At 32.3% G+C, this 21,817-nt stretch overlaps 1 protein-coding gene across 3 annotated transcripts in view; it reads left to right on the plus strand.

The window, feature by feature from the left end:
* Positions 1-21,817, plus strand: part of CSMD3 (CUB and Sushi multiple domains 3) — a 574,655-nt gene that overhangs the window by 510,850 nt on the left and 41,988 nt on the right. For all 3 annotated transcript variants that reach the window (XM_086880080.1, XM_086880087.1, XM_086880091.1), the window contains 4 exons: positions 10,185-10,358; positions 11,822-11,995; positions 14,201-14,386; positions 17,276-17,449. In XM_086880080.1, coding sequence (XP_086736206.1) covers positions 10,185-10,358; positions 11,822-11,995; positions 14,201-14,386; positions 17,276-17,449 — 708 coding nt within the window. The remainder of the gene's footprint in view (positions 1-10,184; positions 10,359-11,821; positions 11,996-14,200; positions 14,387-17,275; positions 17,450-21,817) is intronic.

Genomic DNA, 21,817 nt, shown 5'->3' on the forward strand with positions numbered 1-21,817 from the left:
TTTTTCTTCTTTGCATGTCTGTTTGGTTTTATTTTTATTGATTTTTCTGCAGAAGTTACAGCTGTTGGAGTTTGGAGAAATGTAAAAATTTCATTCAGAGAAATATTAATCTAAAAATAAATAAGATAAATTGCATACTATTTGTGAATAGCACCTTGAAAAAAGACTTGCATTTAAGAATTTTGCCAAAATAACTTCATGCCAAGTGAAGATCAGCACAGAATGAATTGAATTCTTCTACATTTGCCCACAGAAAAAAATTGTAATATAATTTAATAATAGTAACAGATTACATAATCTTTACTTGCAACTTAAAGAGGACCCCTACTTCTCAGAAGAGATTCATTATTATTCAGTTCATAATGTCCAGTAATAATAAACAGTTAAGAAAACAATTATATAACTAGAGGAGAAAAAACAGTAATCTAAAATACACCTGTTGTATCAGACTAATAGCACTACGGAAAATCTTATAATACATATCTTTAAAGATTTATTATGGCAAATTGTTGAAGATGGCATGAAAGTATTACTCAGAAGAATTAGAATATACATCATATATAGCAACCAAAAAATGTATACCTTGCTGAAAAAAGAAGAAAGAGAAGCTAATGACAGAGCAAATTTATAAAAGGGAGAGTGTAATGGCTGCCATAATTTCTCTTGCAACAAGGCTGCATAGTGTGTTACATCACTGTGCAGGAATGAGCTCCCTGATGTCTCAGAATAACTCAGTTCAATTCTTCATTCTTCCATAAGTAATTTGAGACTTAAGATAGAGGGATGAGCTCAGCTAATGGAAAATCAGAAATAAGAAATATTCTTAAGAAGGTTGTTATCAGAAGTGAAGGAAGGAGGACATTAAAGTACTAGAATGTGGGAGAAGGGAGATCGAACACAGCAGGAAGACCTATACAATGGTATTTTAACTGTTCAAGAAATGAACTTTTGTGCAACTTATCAGTAAATTTCACTATCTGCTTCTGATGTTTTTGTGCTCTTAGTTGTAAACATTTTTTATCATTTATCTTAGAGCCTTTCCACTTCTACTTTCTGAAAAATGTAGCTGTTTTTGAACTGAAGTGTTTACCAATGTATTTCTGTTTTAATTTTTGAAGATGCTCATAGGAGTACACTTAGTATAGTATTTCAAGTATTTTCTTTAAAAATACAATTACTTCTTTTCAAAAGTGCTACTGAAATAATTACATTTAATTGTTGTGTTAGATAGCCTGATTTTAATTCCAGGTATGTGTAATTTTAAAAATTTATGAAATGTGGAATAAATAAGAATCTAAGTATCTGCAGTAGAACTTCAATCTAGTTTGTGGTGAATCTAATCATATACAGATGAGAATTAGAACTGAGGTAAGCTTTAAATCACCAAAAATATTGACTAAAATCCAAGTTATGTTATTCCATGACATTGTGAACAGTAGTGCATGATTTTGATGACAGTCGTAATAATGTGAAAATATGATGATAGTTTTCATATCTCTTTTTTTGTCTTTCTTTTTTCATTCTCTTTTACTAAAAGATGGATAATGAACCTGTGGAAAAAACTAAAACACTTAACTGCCTTTCTTTCTCAATCTTACTTTTTTTTTTTTCTTTAAATAATACCTAAATGACAATGTAGTACTTCATGAGTAATTACATTATTATAATAGTAGGAAATTGACTCCTTGGTCCTTAGTCTCAATAGCTGATCAGAAGAAACAACGTTCAAATTGCAAAAACAAATTAAACAAAACAGAATAGAGCTTCTGAAGTAATTCTGTTGTCAAAGTTTAAAAAATGAAATGTTTCAGGACATTTTGTTGTGAAAAAATCACTTTAGTCTTTTAGAATAGAATAACAAGCAAAGACTAAAATCATGACAGTTGTGTCTCCTAGGTTACAAACTGTCTCTCACAATTTATTATGCTTGATCTTTTTCTGTACTGGTAACACTGAAATACTATGTAATAAATCCTGAGAAACATTCAGAAAGATGGAATAGATTTTTACTAAATATCCTACTTAAAAAAGGAGACTTAAAAATCTCTGATTTTGTTATACATTTTCCTCTTGGAAAAATACTTAAATAGTCAACAAGAAATTGCTTATTCTGTTGTCTGTTTACATGAAAACTTTGTATATTTATACTAATTTTAGATTGCATATTTACAATTTTATATTTTGCATTATGTCCTTTAATTATCACATTAATTTTGTTTGCTTTAATTTAATGTCAGGAATAGCACTGATCATAAAAGCTTATATTGTCATACTTTAATTTTTTTTATATATTTTTTTAGTGTATTCATTTTAATGCCTAAAATCTGATATTTAGTAAACGGGGCATTTCCTAGAGTAGAAGTAAATCAGGTCTACTTTAATAACTCCACAGTACTTTCAGATAAACTTTAGAATTAACTAGTATATGAAAGGTGAAAAATATTTCCTAAGATTTCTCTAACACTGATTTTTTTTTTTTTTTTTACCTTTTTTCATTAGCACTATTTTAAAATTTTTTTATTGGTTCAAAGGAGAAGCACTATCAGAACATTACTTTTACACACCAGGATTTCAGGATCAGGACTAATGTTTCTTCTTTTTTCCCTAAAGGATTTCCTGAGGGTATTTTTTGCCTTTTAAAATGTTTTGTATATTATTTTCGTTAACATTTTAAGCAGTTAGTCAAAAACACTTAACAAAGTAAAACTAACAAAGAAAAATATAGCATGCTTTAAATTGTCTTTCTGTTAGATACAGTTCTTTTTATATGTAAAAGAACAGCTCTTTTCTTAGATTATTTCAAAGAATTCTGATTTCTTTCTATGACCTTCCTGTACAAAGTTCCATACTCCTCTTCAGGACGTATCTAACAGAGCTTCTCTCACTTGTGCTAGTTACATGACTGATAGTAATTTTGAAAGTTGTTTAGACATCTCATCAATGAAAACTACATGAAAAGATGGCAAAAAATAAGATTTTCAACCAATACTTAAACTCAGAGGAAAGGTATCTTATGCACACTTTTCTTTTTTTGTTGATTGTTGAACTGTAAGTTTTCACCTAGAGTTCATTTTTTGAACTTGTGACTTTATCCTCTTCATCTCAGCTGTACAACACCTAACACTTTCTTCTTAATTCCTTCTTCTTTATTAATTCATTATGCATCCTGAAACATCCTAACATCCTAAACATCCCAATTAAACAGATCTGTTGATATTCTCTCCCTTATTTACCAGAAGTCATTGCTGTTATTTCATACAGGATAGATCCAGAAACTTCTAGAAAAATAGTTTTCTTCTGCATATAAGTATTAAATCTCAAAGAAAGATAAACAATGAAATATGATTAAATTTTTAAGGGTCTGTAAGATTTCATATGTTGTTGTTAATTGTGACATGATTAAATGATGTTAGTTCAGTTCATTTGGAGAACACCTTTATATAGTGTCCCTATGAATCAAAATGCAGAAGTGAAGGATGAAGTTTATTTGATTAATAAGGCATAAGGAAGTGTAGATCCCATACATGACTAATACTAGAGAAGCTTTCAGTAAAGGCAAATGGACAGAAGAAAAGAGGTATTTAGATTAGTGTGTACATTAAATGTCAACATTTGCACTTCCCAAGCAATAATATCAGGAATACCTTTCATCTCTTCTCCTAAGAGAAAGGCCACTCATCACATACTGTGTCTTTGTTTGAATTAAAAAATAATCCATCATACTGAGCAGATCATGAAACAAATAATTGATTATGATTTATTTAAATTTGCATTACATATGGTTCAGAGAATTTTGCTTGGACTATATCTGGTCTAGTCCTCTGGGCTAAATGCCATCATCACTTATATAGTTCTAAGTTGTCAAAAAGATCTGTCAATAATTTTGACAACATTTTCTCCAAAAGGAAATGGAACACATTTTGTGCACCTAGTTGAGCTTCTCAATGTGCTTCCTCTGAAAGGAAGCTAATTTGTTGATAGTAAAACCACTCAGCACATTTATGAGTTTGAAGGAAGATCTGAACCAAAATTCTAATGAGAACACAACCTTTGATGTGTTAGCTGGGGAATATTTATCCCAGTCTTACTCAACTCTTTTTTTGTACAAAAATACTGGTTTTAAATGCTAATGAGTCATTATTAGCAGCTTGTTACTCGTAAAGGAAAAACCAGTTATCCATCAGCTGCATAGAGAACAATGCTGTCAATGGTGTTAAAAAAATAGCAGACATACCATATGGGGGAAAGCAACCATGTGAACTAACCATGTAAGCAAAGAATGTTTGGTGCATTAATCTATCAGTGGTATTTTTTATATTTTCTCAGTCAGCTATCAGTCACTGAAAGGTTTCTGTGTCTATGTAACCTCTGAATTGTAACGTCTCTGCCACTATTTGCATACTTGAAACTTTTAGAAAAATATACATGTAACTAACTTCTTCATCTTCACTGTTTTTAAATATATTTTTTAAACTTTTGGTATTTCAATTAAGGGGTGATCCTGTATCTCCAGTGTTACTGAATTAATATATCTGGAGTCAGCCATGTGCTTCTCTTTGTTCTTCAGTACTGCTGTATAATAATAACTAGACTTTCAAATTAGGTATATGATGTTTCATCTTTCAAGAATTATTCAGCTGCTTCAAGGAATTCAGCAGAGAACTTCCCTCTGTGGACCATGGATTAAAAAAGATTTAAAATAACTTTACCATTCATCCTGAACAGTTTTAGTACAGCTTGAACAGCTGTCAAGATGAGGCTCTTCTGAAAATAGGAAGAGAACTGCCCCAAGTCCTGTTTTGTCCAGGGTTGTGCCTTCTTATATCTTTTTATGAAATGCAAGCCCTGTAAAGAAATAAAAAAATGCCAGGAAATAATTCTTCCCTTTTCAGCTGAGGTCATCTTGACAGGTTAATTAACTTTGTTGAATAATAAATAACATAAATCTCTGTTTTCAATAATACATTGGTATGCAGATTTTTTTCACTACTGTGCTCATGTTTGACACTACTGACAACTAAAATAAGCATAGGCATGTTTTTTGCCATTTAATGTAAAGATTCTGTATTCATTTATTCCTGTTCTTTTCATCTCATAGAACAACCTGCAGAAAAGAAATCTCATTTACAGCTATGGTTTCAAAGGTTCTGACACTAAGTTATTATGCTCATTCTTCATTGCTAGAACAGGATTTCATGTCAAATTAGGTAATTTATTTGGTGCTCACAGGTTATTAATATCCTTCATTCTCAGTCTTTGACTAATTTTGTTTTTGAATAATACTTCATGCAATTATTCTTCTCAAGTTTTGCTAGACTGGAAATTGAGAATGTTACAGTTCTTATTTCTCCTCTCAAATCTGCTATTCAGTAAAACCTTCACATTTAGTCTCTTTTAATACTTTTTTCTGTAATTTTCACTTGTCTTTGCAGAAGTGGTATCTTTTGATTCAGTGTTACAAGTTACAGGTTACATTAAGACCCATGGGTCTCATCTGGATTCATAGAACTGCTACAAAAGTCTTTTACATCCATGTAATAAAAAAATGCAACTACAACTGATCTTAAAGTACAGAACAAAAACAGGGATATTGACAATGGACAAAGATGTCATAAAAACAGTCTCAAATAGCTTAGCCTAAAGTAGTCTAGAATCCTAAGTTAGTGTGAAGGATTTTAGGATATATTAGAATATATTTGTTACAGAGCCCTTATAATAAGAGTTTAAATGGAAGTCCTGAGAAACAATTACCAAATACCAGAATATACAGCAATAAATATTATAATATCCCTAATCTATAATGAACATCTTGGAATTATTTTCTTTGATAGCTTAATAAAAAAAATGTTAAAGGTAAGAATTCTACTAAAATTCATGAGAAAAATAAAAAAAAAACACTTTTAAAAGAAATGCAACAAACCCAGAATAGAATTGAAGAGAAATTAGGTAATAATTGCTCTTCCAAATACAGATGTTAATAGTGATAGAAGTTTTTGTTGGTTTGAGAGGTGTTGTTTTCTCGTTGTTGTTTTTTCTTCCTCTCTGCTTTTTTTTTTTCCCTCTTAGTATTGGAAAAGTAATGATAGCATTACTTCTATAACAACTGCTATAAGTTGAGGTCTTTATTTCCTGTGGCAGAGAACATGTCTATGGATGTGTAAAACATAGTGGGAAAATAAAGCAAAGAATAAAACTTCTGGAAAATATTAGAGACTTTTATAGATCTTAAGGAATTTACTCATCTGCATGAATCATGGAAATTCCAATAAAGTTCTCCACTGTTAACAGGAACTACATACACTTTTCATAGCGAACATAGTGAACTGCTCACCACATGCACCTACGTGACAGTTCTCAATTATTTTAATTGAAAATGAATAATTCTGAAACCATCATTTTGGGGTGTTGGATTGTTTTGGCTTTGGAGTTTTTTCCCTCTTTTTTTTTTTTTTTTTGTTTGGTTTGGTTTTAATGTTTTTTTGGTATTTTTTAGTCACACTAAACTTCCTCTGGAAAGCAGAGTAAAAACTGTCAAAAAATCCTGCACATCCCCAGGTGTTTTGTTTGTGTTGTTTTATGTTTTGTTTTGATTTTCTTTCTTTTTTTTTAATCTCTTTTTAAATTTCAAATTAAAAATGTGTAACAAGAATGGTATATCCTGTTTTTAAATTATATTTACTTCCTTAACGCTGTCACTTATTGATTTAGAATTGTTATGACAGAACTATGGTTTTATAATACAGCTTTATAATACTCTTCATAAATTCAGTTTTACTTTTCAGTTTAGAAATCTTACATAAGGATAGACATATTCTCTACTGTTTTAAAAATATCTTTCATTACTAGAAGTGGGAATTTCACAATTGGTCATGCAATATAGTTAGAGCTCCAAAGATATAACTCTTTTACAGAGTGGGAGGAAATAATCAAGACAGAGGGATTTGAAGTAACAGAAACATAAAACATCCCAAGTTGGAAAATAATTGGAAAAATCATCTGATCCAACATTACATGGCAAAGGGAGATGAGATGGGATTATCTGGAAACCTGTTTAGTCACATTTTGAATACATCTGGTGATGTAGATTCCCATCACATCCCTGAATAAATTGTTCTTACTGTTAAAAGAATTCTTTCTTACGTCATGATAAAACCTTTCCCAGTGCAGCCTGCACCCAGTGTCCTTTGTCCTCTCCATGTGACTCCATGTGAAGAGAGAGCCTCCATTATTTTTGTAGCCACCCTCCAAGTACTGGAACCCAGCCTGAGCCTTTTCTACAGGAACTAATAGGAACTAATGCCTTCAGCTTTTCCTCACAGGAGGAAAGTCCTTTGATTATTTTCATGACCTGTCTTTGTAGTCTGTCTGAATCTTTCTGCATCTTTCATGTGCAGCTTGGCAAGCACTGAGTGCATGATCACATCTCTCCCACTGCTAATAATGTTTCTGCAGATGCAGCCCAGGATCCATTTTGCTTTCACTGCTGCAGCCACACACGGCTGACTCACGGTCAGCTTCTTGTCCACCAAGGCCCCCCAGTGCCTTTCAGTGACACAGCTCCCCAGCCACACAGATCATGGCCTGTTCTGGAATCTTTGCTTCTGTCATCCCTGGGGCAGAACCTTGCAGGTGTTTTTGTTAACCTCATACAGTTCTTTCTCACCAGTTCCTCCAGCCTGTCCTGGTCCCTCTGTAAGATGTCTCTTCCTTCTCATATATCTGCCTCACCAGCAGTCTGGTATCATCAGCAAACTCAGTGAGGCTGCTTTCAATCCCATCATCCAGATAATTTAAGATATTCAATGTCATTACTGATCCTTAGGGAATCCTGTTGTGATAGGCCTCCACCCTGAGTGAAAACCACTGATCACCACCCTTTTAGTGCAGCCTGTTAACCCTACCCATCTTGAAGACCACCTGCCCAATCTGTATCTTGCCCTTTTGTGCAGGAAAAGGCTGTGGGGAATGATGTTGAATAGTTTGCTGAATTTCAGGTAAGTAACATCTGCTACCCCTCTCCTTGTATATAGCAGATGTTGAAGAAAGTTAAAAGAAAAGAAGAAAAGAAAGAAAAAAAATAAATTCAAAAGTAGAAATAAGTCAAAACTAGGTTCTGAGAGGTTTGTGACAATGAAAGTATGGTAAGAGGATGGGATTTTTAAATTACTTTAAATTTTCTAGAGCAAGAGTAGATTACTGTAAGACAGATGATTTGTAAGGAATTTTCACCTGTTGAAGTTTTATTGGTTTTGTAATGTCCATGCACAATTGCAGAAACAGCACTGTGATCTTGGCTACCTCACATGTTGAATTGCTTCAGTTTTATTCTCTCTGCTCAGGAAACAAAGATTGACCTTTCTGGTGAAGTGTTCTGCTTCCACTCTGCCATAAAGCAACACTAAATTTTTAATTAAGAACCAAACCATATATTTTAATTAAATGCAACTAGAAAAATATTTCCTTGAGCATGATCTGAATCACTGCAGATTGTCTGGTTGCACTTTTGATAGAAACTAATCTTTTAAAGCTCAGTTTTTATTCCTCATCTGGTTAGTCCTGTTTATAGTCAGAAATATGATAGGATAGGGAAATTAATTCCTTTGGAGCATGTTCAAAAAAGTCTTCTACATGCTGAATGGATTATGAATTTTTTGGAAGATCAAGAAATAGACAAAAATTTTTCAAATGTGTTGTACCATCTTATCCTAGAAAACATAATTTAATGTATGCCTGTTTTTTACATAAGATGGAGGGAAACAGGGAAGGAACAAATAAGGGATAATATAGCCTTGAACAGTACCAGATTTGGACTCCTGCTAACTACATGGAAGTCAAATTGCAGTTATCAATCTAATATATGTGGGGGTTCATATACTACCAATACTGTAAATTCTTCTTGTTTTATCATGATTCATACAATGAAATACAATATGAAGCTCAAGTTGTAAGAAAATGTGAAAGTCAAATTTTATTTTTTTTTTTAAAGAAACTTCTAGCCCCAAATGAATGAGGAAAAATGCAGAAAAATATATCAGGGTATTAGAAGCATTTAAAATTTCAAAGGGAAAAACAGTCCAAACCATATTAGTTCTATGTCTTTCCTTATTGGCAATCCCATGCTTTAGAGATTTGTTTGTGGGGCTATTTGAGGAAAATTAGAATAGAAAAGGAGAGCAGAGGAGTTGGGTGGCTGTTAATTTTTTATTTTATTTTATGTTCGAAAAAGTACAAGATGAAACGCTGCTAGTTTTCTTTTTTTGCTTGTCTCACTCTTCTTTTTACAGTGAATTCTCTACCATATGTCACAGTCTTCATGAAGTCAACTGTTCTTAGAAGACTTTCCCATTAGCACATTTTTTGCTGAATCACAGTGCCCATTTTCCAGAATTCATTACAAAAAACAGTAATTACACATAGTTTGTCTTTTTGTCCCAGCCTCTCTGTAGACCAAATGTCTCTTTATGACTTTCACAGTGAAAATACAATATTTCTCATACTTTGAGAATACAGAGTAAAAGATTAGGCCTAGGCAGAGAAAGATTTTTGGTTGCCATTTGGTTGCTGGAAGATTTGGCAGCATTTGTGCTGACTGCTTTCTACCAAAGGATGTTAATCACTTTGGGATTTCACTGGGAAAGAGAGAAAGAATGTTAAACATTACAGAAAGTCAAATTCCGGCAATAAATTTTTCAAGTTTTTTTTTTTAATATTGTACAAAGGCTATAATGTCCACATAGATTGATATAATATTTGTATTATTTTTATTTATGTGGAATTTTTTTATTTAGTTAAATGTATGATGATTTAATGTTACTTTATTCATTTAAGAATAGCCAAAAGAAAACTAAGGTAAATTATACATATTTCTTATGTGTTACAATAAAAAGGAAATTTTAAAGGAAATTTGATGATATATATGACATTTAACCTCTTTGCTATATCATCTTTTTGTAATTTTTTATATGTGTATGGTTATACCTGTATTAATGCATGACTGCAGTTTTCACCAAGCTAATAAAAATAAAGCTTTGAATTAGGTCAATAAAAAACCTGGAAAGGTATTCAGCATTTCTTTGTCTAAGTTAAGGAGGTTTATTTAATATTTCTATGGCATATTTACTGATATTTTCCTTTATTCTTTTTTTTTTTTTTTTTTTCATTTTCTTTACTATAAATAAATACAGCTGGTCACTGTGGTATCCCAGATCTTATAGTCAATGGACAAGTAATAGGAGAAAATTATGGATATAGAGACACCGTTGTTTACCAGTGCAGTCCTGGTTTTCGGTTGATTGGCTCTTCTGTAAGAATTTGTCAACAGGATCACAACTGGTCTGGCCAACTTCCATCCTGTGTGCGTAAGTAAGCATGGCAACACGTACTGATCTGTGTTACAGGAATATCTGTGTCAAACAAGAAGAGGGTTGAATGATCCTCAAAAGTATGGGGCCACATAAAATATATGATTCATCTATCAGGTGAAGTGAAGTCTTGTCACCTAGAATTTCCACAGCATCTTTTGGCTACTACTCAGTATTGGCATCATAACCTGCTGTTATGAATATGAAAATTTTTCAGAAAGTGATAGGACTTATGAACACCAATTCTCAAATTTGAAAATGGCTTTATGACCTGTAGTGTCTTTTGGAAATATTTAATATATATTTACTTTCAGTGTTTTAGTTAGATGAGTAAATACTATTGAAGTAAACTATCAATGCCGTAGATTAAATTTTTTTTTTTCACAAATTATATTTTCTTTTCTTCTTCTTCATCTCTTCTTTCGTTTCACCTTTTCATCATCTTCATTCTATTTTTCTTTTCTTCATCTCTATGAGAAAGAGTTGCTCTTGCTTTGATTTTTGGTTTTGGAGTTCTTTTGAGTGAACATTGTGCTTTGTTAATGAGGTTTCTTTTGCATGATAATTGTATCAAGCCATAACATGAAAGACCTTTAAGTAATAACAGAAAATTATGTATTTAATTTAGGAGAATTTGAGAATTTTCTAAGCACTTTAAAGCAAATTATCACTATTTTTCAGGTTCAGTAATATTAGTATTGAAACTCTATTAATCGGCCTCCAAATATCCTATCCTCTATCTTAGTAGCAGAAATTCTCTTAATGCCAAGTCATAGCACACAATGTTAATTTATTCTGTGATGTCTTAATTTTTAATTCTTGACTAACTTTTTTTTTATACCAATGGTTTGTTACAAAATAAAAGAAAATGTTTACAAAATGTCTTTGGATCATTTTGTGAATATTAATTTGTGTCAAATTTTCCTTCCTTATTTTTTTCTAATCTGTTTTTTGTGGGCACAGAAAATAAACTTTTCCTTCTGTGGACAGTTTTTGTATAAGCATAAGAAAAATTTCACTATACCAATAGTTCTGGGATTTTTGTTTTAAAAATAGTTATAAATTTATAGCTTCACAAAGTGTTTAGGCCACAAAGATAAAATATTGAGTTGATACAAAGACAAATTTGTAAGAAATAGTAATTGAAAAACTAAGGTAGTGATATATTTCCTTTCAATTTCAGACTATATGTAATGAAAATCTAGTGCTTGCTTTTCTCCTGCTTCTTCAGAAGAGTTTTCTTCATTTGCTTTCATTACTGCATGTCAAATTCTATTCAGTTTACTTAAAAATTTAAGTACATTCTTAAACATTAATACATCATGGAAAGTATGCAGTATCTTATAATATCGTAACTTAAAAGTGCTATTATATAATTATTATCTATTACATAATAAATAATGATAAGTGATAACATCTTGTTCTGTTTTTTGGGATTTTTTTGACTGGTACTATGCTAGCTGTCAGCTGTGGTCACCCTGGTAGTCCTATTTATGGAAGAACAAGTGGAAATGGTTTCAACTTCAATGATGTTGTGACATTTTCATGTAATACTGGGTATATTATGCAAGGACCCACCAAAGCTCAGTGCCAAGCTAATAGGCAATGGAGCCACTCTCCTCCAATATGTAAAGGTAAGAATGCAGCATTTGAGGGTTTCCAAATAAATCTTGTAAAATTAAGGCTGAAAAATAAACAGAGGGGAAAAGAACACAAAGTGATTCCTGTCCCATCAACAGAGAGACTGATTAACTAACACAATAATCTTATTATTAAAGACATTTCGTGATTCTGTGATTCAGATTTCAGTCTCATTTGATCACTTTCCCCTAAAAGATACTGCCAAATAGTTTACAGAACTTAAACTTCTAAGGAACTCTTTGTTAATGAGAAGATATTATTTTCTAAATTTAGAGTCCTAAACATGTACTGTATGTAGGGTACCTACTTAATCTCATTTTCAATCCAGTTGCTATCAGCCACCTTGGTGTTCTCATATTTCAGAGTAATGTCCCAAAGTGCTGACAACTTATTGGCATGTAGGGTAAATAAAGTAATATAATAAATAAGGTAAATAAGTTGATCATGTTGATCAGGTTACCCTATGAAATTTTACACAGTCCAGAAATTGTGTGTTGTTTTTAGGAGAGAGTTTAAAACACAAAATAATTAATCTTGTGTTGAGCATCATTAATCTTGTCTGCAATGTTCAGTGAAATCCATTCTAATGAATATGATTTTATTTACTTTGAAGGAAAATAACATCAACAACAACAATAATAATAATAATACTATTACCTTGCATATGTGTAAACTACCAAAAGTGCAATATTATAGAAAAGGCTGTACACTGTTGTGAAGACTTTGCTTTTGTCCCAAAAATTTTTCATAGAAATTCAGCAGTGCACTTGCTGTTGTTATACTAGTTACAACACTGTTAAATATCTAGTTTCTTAAAAAAACATAATAATTGTGGAAAACTATTCAAATAGTCAAAGCTCCTTGTATTTTATTTCATGTGCTCACTAGTCCTGGATAATGAATAAATTCTTATCATTACTTTAAATTTATGCTTAGTAACATGAACATGGATAACATTCTCAGGAACATGGTGGCTGTTAGGGCTGTCTGTGCAGGGTCAGGAGCTGGACTTCAATGATCCTTGTGGGGGAGAAAATAAGAAAAAATATAGAAATGTAGCTCAGGCTTTCCTTCAAGGGAAAAAAAAATCAATATTGACCATCAATGTAGCTAAACAAATCGTTCAGTCCTTTACTGTTAAAGAAGTCAAATACAGAAAATTGCAGAAAGCTATTTCTGCCTTGGAAAAGGTATGTTTTCTAGGCTTGTGGTACCAATATTTGAAACCTGCTAGAAGAAGCACACAAGCAGACTACAACATTTGGAATAGTGGCTAGAGATGACAAGAGCCATAAAATGTCTATATTAAGTGATTTAGGTAGGAAAAATGATCTTGAATTGCATCTGGTAATACCATTTTTCCTTTGCAGATTACAGAGCTCTTCAACATATTTTGATAATTTCATATGCAGACATCCACGCACATTTACCTCTGAAATTAGGGATAGTAATTTTTATTGGAACTTTGGTTCTCTAGAGTTACTTGGAATAAGTGATAATGTTTCCTTGACCAGAGGAAACCACATGAAAACTGTTAAAATAATCTTCATGACCCCCAAAATAAATATTATACTGAACTTACAGACAGCTGTAAGACACTAATTTTGAAGTGCTAACTACTCAAAAAATTCATCAGTATTCTTAAACATGAAAGTTAACCTTTATTTTTGAAAGCTCCTACCCATTTGTTTGGATATGTTCTTATTTTGCCAGATTCACCACTGTCTTACCTAACTGACCTTGTGCCTTTTAGCTCAAAACATCCATCTTAAAGGCGATCCATTATTGAAATGTTGGTATAGGAGCATAAGTATGTTTGCATTTCCGTGTGTTTTAGACCAAAGTCACATCCAGCCCCAAAATACGTTTCTATTTGTGGACAATAGTGTATGTCAAGGCAAGAATATAAACTCATTTCATTGGTATGTTCAGTACCTTTTAGTGGCCAATAATTTTATGGTATCATCACACTGTAAAGAAAGAAGCATTTCCTTTTATTTGCTCTGGGTTTAACATCTTCTGGCTTTAGTGTCTCGTCATTTCAGTTCTTCCTAATTCACTACTGTTATATAAAAAGTATAAAGGGTACATAAAACCAGGATAGCAACATATTGGACATTTTTTATACAAAGAGTAGGAGACCATTTTAGGAGACTGTATTAGTATGCCTCTCAACTCTGTGTTCTTTTTTTTTTTAGTGGTCAATTGTTCTGATCCTGGAATTCCTGCAAATTCTATAAGAGAAAGTAAAATCGAACATGGAAATTTCACCTATGGCACAGTGGTATTTTACGACTGCAATCCTGGATATTTTTTATTTGGCTCTTCAGTTTTAATTTGTCAACCAAATGGCCAGTGGGACAAACCTCTACCTGAATGCATTAGTAAGTAGATAATGAGTTTGCTTCTAGAAAGAATGTGGACTAGACAAGGTATTACTTTACACAGCACTTTCACCAGCCTCATGACAACAATTACAATAATTTATATACATTTGTGTGTGTGCAACACTGATGGAGGGTCTCGGCAGCTGCTGAAGTAGCAGTTAGATCGTTCTTGTATTTAGCAAATAACATAGAATACTTAGGAAATGCATTAGCCAAACAAACATCTCTGAGTGCTCCAGCGTAATAATCCCTGGTAGCAGGGATGCAGGGATACAGGTCAAAATCTGCCCATTGAAATCACCAGTAATAGCACTGTAGAACACCAAAAATGTCCTCTGGACAATGTCCTCAGTTTACCACATGAATAGATGTACCTGAACGTCATACTCCTATGCAACCTATTCACTAAGGCAACTGGATCAACACAACTAGGTTATTTTTTATTCTGGTTTGTCATGAACAACTTTCTAACTGTGATGCAGATATATCCAGAGATGTTTCTTAGACTTTTAACTGGCTGGGACAATTGATTTACCTGGTTCTCTATTAGTCTGTGGAAAGGGTTTCATTTAGAATCAATATTTTTCACTGAGAAGGGCTTCTTTTCTAGGGATTAAAGGGAAAACAGGCTAAAGGTTCCTTATTCAGGAATCATGGACTGATATTTGCAGTATTGTAGCTATTGGTTCTCAGAAGGCTTTACTAGCTCTACTATTACCTCTATAAAATAGGAAAAAAATAAACTTTTTTTCTTATTATTGCCAAAAATTTCAGTTATGGAACTTGTCCCTTTCTTTGATGCAGAAGTGGCTTGACTGCAAGTCACAGAATGTCTATTAGTTTCACATTAGATTTAAAAGCAACATTACCATTTCAAAAAGAGAAATATTGCTTAATAGTAAAATATCTCCAAAGATAAATGAATTTAAAGGTAAAGTTGCAAAGATTTCTTCTTTCTACATTTGTATTTTAATCTCTTAATAATTTTTATCTGAATTGTCACAAGTAATTTAATAACACAGCCTTTACTCTTCTTTTAAAAGAGCTTTGGGAGTAAAAGGGATATATGTCGTTTTGAAAGGGCATCCTCTGCTTCATTTGTGTCATTTTTATAGAGGGGTCAATGAATTCTATGATATCCATGATATTTTTTAATCATAAGCTTACCAAAACTTTTTAAGAGACTTTTCTTAGAGCTTCTGGAGCGTTTTGCAAATTATTGCTGGAATGAGACTTTTTACAATGGCATGTATTGATTGCACTTAACAGGAGTAATGGTTTAAACTAAAAAGAGTTCATTTCAATTAGAGAAGATTTTTTGTTCAATGAAAATGACAAAATAGAAAGGAAAAAACTAGTTAGTTAGGGAAAAAAAAGAAATGCAATCAACTTTTCATATGAAATCCCAGCCCGAAAACATTAATATCAAATCAAATTTTGTAGAATGCATAATCAAATTATGGATAATATTAAGGGTGCTGTAATTATTAAATTAAGTTATTAGGGATCCAGGACTTCTAGACATAAATATAAACAGAAAAATGTGTATAGGAAAGCCCAAAGGTAGAAACTGTAACATACCAGTATGAAATTAACTGTGTCCTGTATGACATCTGAATTGGGCAAAAGAATCAATCAAGAACACTACAGATATTAAAGTATTCTGAAAAACTTGAATGCTCTTCACAAGAAAAATGTCTCATTTTGTTGAAGCCTGCATGACCAACGTGCCTTTTTATTAACAATGTTCTAAGTTTTCATTCTTAACAATCATCCATAAGTGATAGCAGATTTGAGTTAGAAGAAATTGATTAAAAAAATAACATGCTGACAACAAGTGCTTGTTATGCAAAGTTGCCTATTCTGGCTGTTTTACTCAAAGCCCTCAAAGCCTGCAGAATGATCACAGGGATCAATGACACTAGGTATGAATTAAAGTTGGTCAGTAGCTTACCACATTCTTAAATCCTTTATGGTCCTGTCAGGAAGGTTCTGTACCATGAAAATTGGACCTTTGGAAGAATGTGTCATTAAATGCAAATCAGTATATACATAAATTAAAGCTCTAAGACCAAAATAATCATTTAAGAAAGACAGATTGTCACATATGATTTTGGTCTTATGCTGTGTTAGACAATCATTGTACTGTTGCATGTATCTGAAATGCCATGGAATTGAATGCATCCTCAACCGTGATCATGCTTCTGATCTGGATTTTTCTTTAATAAAAAAATCCTACTGAAAATAGTATTTAATACAATGAAGTTTTGATAAAAACTACAGTTGAATTACTTAGCAGCTAGTTCTATTACACTGATATTTACAGCTCTAATTTGTGGGTTTCTTGGTACATAAATACAAATATCTCTGGCTAAAATAATCTACATACCATGGACAGATGCAAGATAAAAAGAAATCAAACATCAGGCCTAGATTCAGTTTGTGTACATAGTGGATTTAGTTTATGAATTTCAATGGTGCATTTCCCAAACTTGATGTATTTAGCTTGCTTTTAAATTAACTCCTCAGTCTGAACTACTAAAAGAGAGATGAATTTGTGCATATTCTCTACCACAGCAGTGACTTTGGCAGATACTGGGTTCCTGTAATTGTTTTTCCATAAAGACCAACATAGTGAATGAGTGGTTTTGAATATCAATATATGTATCTAAAATATCTTTTTTTGACATCTCCAAACATTTCTTTCACAGCTTTTGGCCTGAAGCATATTTTGCATTCTAATCCCATGATCTTCCCCCTTCCCCCAAACCCTAAATTTGTTAACCCCTTCACAAAGTTCATGTGCACAGTTATGAAAATGAAAACTAAAAATTGTTAGATCAGTAATAATAACCTTCTTTTATCTCCAATAATTATGCATTGTAGTGATTGACTGTGGACATCCTGGAGTTCCTCCTAACGCGGTCCTGTCTGGAGATAAATACACCTTTGGTTCTACTGTCCATTATACCTGCACAGGTAGACGCTCACTGTTAGGGCAGTCATCTCGCACGTGTCAGTTAAATGGACACTGGAGTGGATCTCTTCCTCACTGCTCAGGTAATACATGTCAATTCATTGCTCTAAACTGAAGTTGTTTTAATATATATTTTGATTTTTTCAGAAGGCTATTTAAAAATCTGTAAAATCATGTATGAAACTGAATTACCACCTCAGTAGAAGTAAAAAAAATGTAAAACCAAACTAAGCATAAGGTATTAGAAAGAAAATAATCTGGAAGAAGTAGACTTTCTTGGTGGCACTTAATATGAAAAATAAATTTCACATTCAGATGACTTTTAACAAAACCAGTTTGTTTTGAAAATATTTTTTATGTGATTTCTGACGGGAGTGTGAATTTCTACAGTGAAATCTTGCAACATTGTCTCTTCAAGATGATGGGTTAATTCTCTTATTTTTTTTCTTTTAACTTGAAAGATTTCTAGTGGCTTGATGACACCTCAGATATAACTTGATTATGTAATACATCCATCTGTATAATAAGGCCAGATGGACTCCACATAATTTCAAGACACAATGCATAGTTTTTGAGGGAACACCATCTCATCCTTGTAAAAGTTTAGCTCTCACTGAAGTCAAATATGTTTTCTGAAAAACTTACTGCTTAGGAATATTGTATTTCACAACTTCAGTTTGATTCACTTTAAGACCAGTGATCAAGTGAAAAACAGAAATCTCTTTTGTTATTGCAGACTATGTAAAGAAATACTGTGATAAAGGTTAACCATGTTATCAGTTTTAATTCTCAGTAAATACTGGTGGAAGTTCTTTCCTGTACTGCTTATATTTCATTATTTAATTGAAGAAATCAGAGGGGTTTTGAATCTTATTTAAACCGATTTAATTCAGAGAACTTAGACATGTTTAATGGCAGAAAATAAGAAGAAAATATTTGATATGTTTTTTTTTGGATTAGATCTATGACAAAACTAGAAGTGAAAAATAACTGATATGTGAAACTGACTATGCTATACTAGTTTCACATTTAAATCCAATTTTTTTTTACAGTATTAGTAAATAATAGAATTATATAAAGGTGGAAGTCAGAAGGACCTTTACAAATCATCTAGTCCAATGTCCAGTTATAGGTAGGGACACCTTCCACTAGCATCATAGAATAGTTTGTGGTGGAAGGGACCTCCAGAGATCATCTAGTCCTTCCTTACTGCAATGAGGAGGGACGTATTCAACTAGATAAGGTTAGTCAAAGTCCTGTTCAACCTGACCTTGAACACTTCCAGGGGTGTTGCATTCACAAGTTCTCTGGGCTGCCTGTTCCAGTGACTCACTGCACGCATCATAAGAAATGTCTGCTTTATGCCCAATCTTAATTTAGTCTCTTTCAGTTTCAGCTCTTCTCTTGTCACTACAGACCTTCATAAAAAGCCACTCTACATCTTCTATATTTTATGCATTCAAAAGCCACTATAAGGTTTTCCAGAAGCCTTCCTTCCTTCAGGTTGAACAGCCCAAATTCTCTCAGCCTTTTTGCACAGCAGAGGCGTTCCAGCCCTCGGATCGTAGTTATTAACTTCCTCCAGGCCTGCTCTAACAGATCTTTGTTCTTGTTGTATTAGAAACCTCAGAAATGGATCCAGTAGTCCAGGTGGAGGTCTCACATATTCAAAACTTTTTTGGTTTTTTTTTTTCCTCCCACCCTCATCTCTTCAGTGTATTCAGTTATAAACTGATTATCAGCTGCAGTTTCAGAATACAAAATTTCACAGCCCATGGTACAGAAATAGTTTAAAATTGTTATGAAATTCTAAAACAGAGTTTATTGGCTAAAATATTGCATTAAATTCTAAAGTGTTGGAAGAATTTTCCAGTATCTGAACCTTCTCTTGCAAACTCTCAGGAACCTAGAATGAGACAAAACCTAGAAAAATGTACACCTAATTTATTCTTTATACTTTCTATTAATAGAAAGCAGAAAGAAATTTGCCACAATTAGAGCAAAGATGAAGTTCTTATAAATCTGTAATTTTTAAAGATATGCACTAAAAATCAAACTTTAATGTAAAATAATCTTATTTAATACATAATGATATATTAATGTATTTTCAAATCTGAACTATTCTAATAAAAAATATTTTTACAGCTAGCATGAATCCTTATTTGTTTTGGGGAAAAAATCCTCTTTATATAAAATCTAAGGCTACTTATGTAGTTTTGCACAGTATTTCTAAGAAAAAAAAATTAAAAATCTAAATTGTGAATTACAAAAGTAATTTAAGAAATAGAAAATAATAGCAAGGAACACAGCCTAAAAATACACATGAAAATATCAAAGCAGCCCTACTGAAAATAGGACTATTCTATAGTATTTATCTTATTAAATTAAATAAGTATTGGGATTAAATTAAATAATATCTGGGATATTATGAGTGAGGTCCATGAAAATAATTTTTTTCTAATTATTGTTTTTCTACCTACATAGGAAACTAATCAGATATAATTAATATTTCTTAATACATGAAGAAAAAATTCCTTGACATAGGAACATTTAAATGTTAATCATAATCAATTAAATTGTACAGAATACAAACTCTAATTTTCTTTAACTGTACTGCACCAAACTATAATTCGTAGCAAAATTTTGAGGTTTTGCTTTTAAAGCTTATATCTGAAATGCTTTCTCATTTTAAAATAATTAGGAGTTCATGACAGAGAATTTCTATATTTTGCATCTAAAATATGTAAAATCATCAGCTTTCATTATTAGCCTTTAAACTGATTTCTTCATTTTAATGCATATTAAAGCATTAAAATCTGCATGTTTAATGATACTATTCATAGTATATAATATACAATATTTAACTGAGAAAAGATATAGCATGCTTGTCTATTTAGTATATGAAAAAGAATTACAAAAGAAAATGCTAGATCAGTGAACATAAGGTAACTAAATTTTGTAACATCATCTTTATGACAGTTTCTTGTCACATGACATTGAGCAAGAAGGAATTGTCATGTCCATTTGATATATACTGGCATTCAGAAACAGTTTTCAATCATCATATGCATATCAGAATCATATCATATGGAGTCAGAAATTTTTGCAATGTAGAATTCTTCGTACATGCAACAAGAGTTGTAGATAGTCTAAATATCCCCCATTTCATCAAGATTAAATGTCAGCTGAGAATTTGTTGCACATGTGAGTGAAGGATGGCTCATAACTAACTGTAAAAATAATGTAGTTGAATCTGCATGAGGTAATAAAAACACATTCTCTTAGACTTCATCACAGTCTACGACTTCCTCATGAGGGGAAGAGGAGGGGGCAGGCACTGATCTCTCCCTGTGGTGACAGTGACAGGACCCAAAAGAATGGCCTGAAGCTGTGTCAGGCGAGGTTTAGGTTGGATTTTAGAAAAATGTTCTTCACCCAGAGGGTGGTTGGGCACTGGAACAGCTCCCCAGGGAAGAGGTCACAGCACCAGCCTGACAGAGCTCAAGAAGTGTCTGGACAATGCTCTTGGGCACAAGGTATGACTTCTGGGGATGGTGCTGTGCAGGGCTGGGAGCTGGACTCAATGATCCTTGTGGGTCACTTCCAACTCAGCTTATTCTGTGATCCTTTGATTCTATCATATCTGATGTGATTAGTCATTTAGAAAAATTATTTCTGTAACCTTCAATCAAAAGAGCAGGTTAACCTTCCTAAAATAAAAAGTCTAATAATCCACAGTAATAATTAAGCATTAGAAAAGAGCATAGGATTCACAGGATTTCACTTGGAAGAGGAATACCTGATTTCTGTTTGGCATAGCAAATAACCAGTTTTCATTTTTTCATCATAGAAGTCTTTTAGGTATAATGTTAAATAACTTGCCAAAAACTGAGCTGTTATTGTGGAAACTTTATGAGTATAGAATAATGAGTAGGCCTTGTTCCAATTTTATCATAGTCTAACTAAATACTGCTAGAAAGTGTAAGATACAGATTCACAAAACAACAAAAAACACTCTTGATCTAGGAAGATTTTTTTTTTTTAATTATTTAAAAAATATGAAGTAGACTTTTTTCAAACTAGAGGGTTGTTAAGTCATCTAAATACCTGGGACATAAATTATTTTGAAAGTTTATGGGATTTTTTTTGCTATAATTTGGAACTATTTTCAATTTCTTTTTAAACAGGGCTGGCAATCTGCTTTACTGATCTGTGTCACATAATGAAATGGCTAAACAGAGAACAGCTGAACTCAGTCTGTGATTTTGAACCAGATAGTCCTTTTATTTGCTTGAGTATATTTGTTATTTCTGAAATAATTTAAGTACGTAGTACCATGTACTTAGACATAATGGACTAAGCCAAGTATTTGCTCATGCACCATAGTTCTCAAAGCAAAGCTAGTTCTACTCTTCTTCCTTCACTATTCAGTTCTGCATGTACTTTTGTCA

The sequence above is a fragment of the Cyanistes caeruleus genome, chromosome 1 (assembly GCF_971803275.1).
Source record: "Cyanistes caeruleus chromosome 1, bCyaCae1.hap1.1, whole genome shotgun sequence".
Lineage (NCBI taxonomy): Eukaryota > Metazoa > Chordata > Aves > Passeriformes > Paridae > Cyanistes > Cyanistes caeruleus.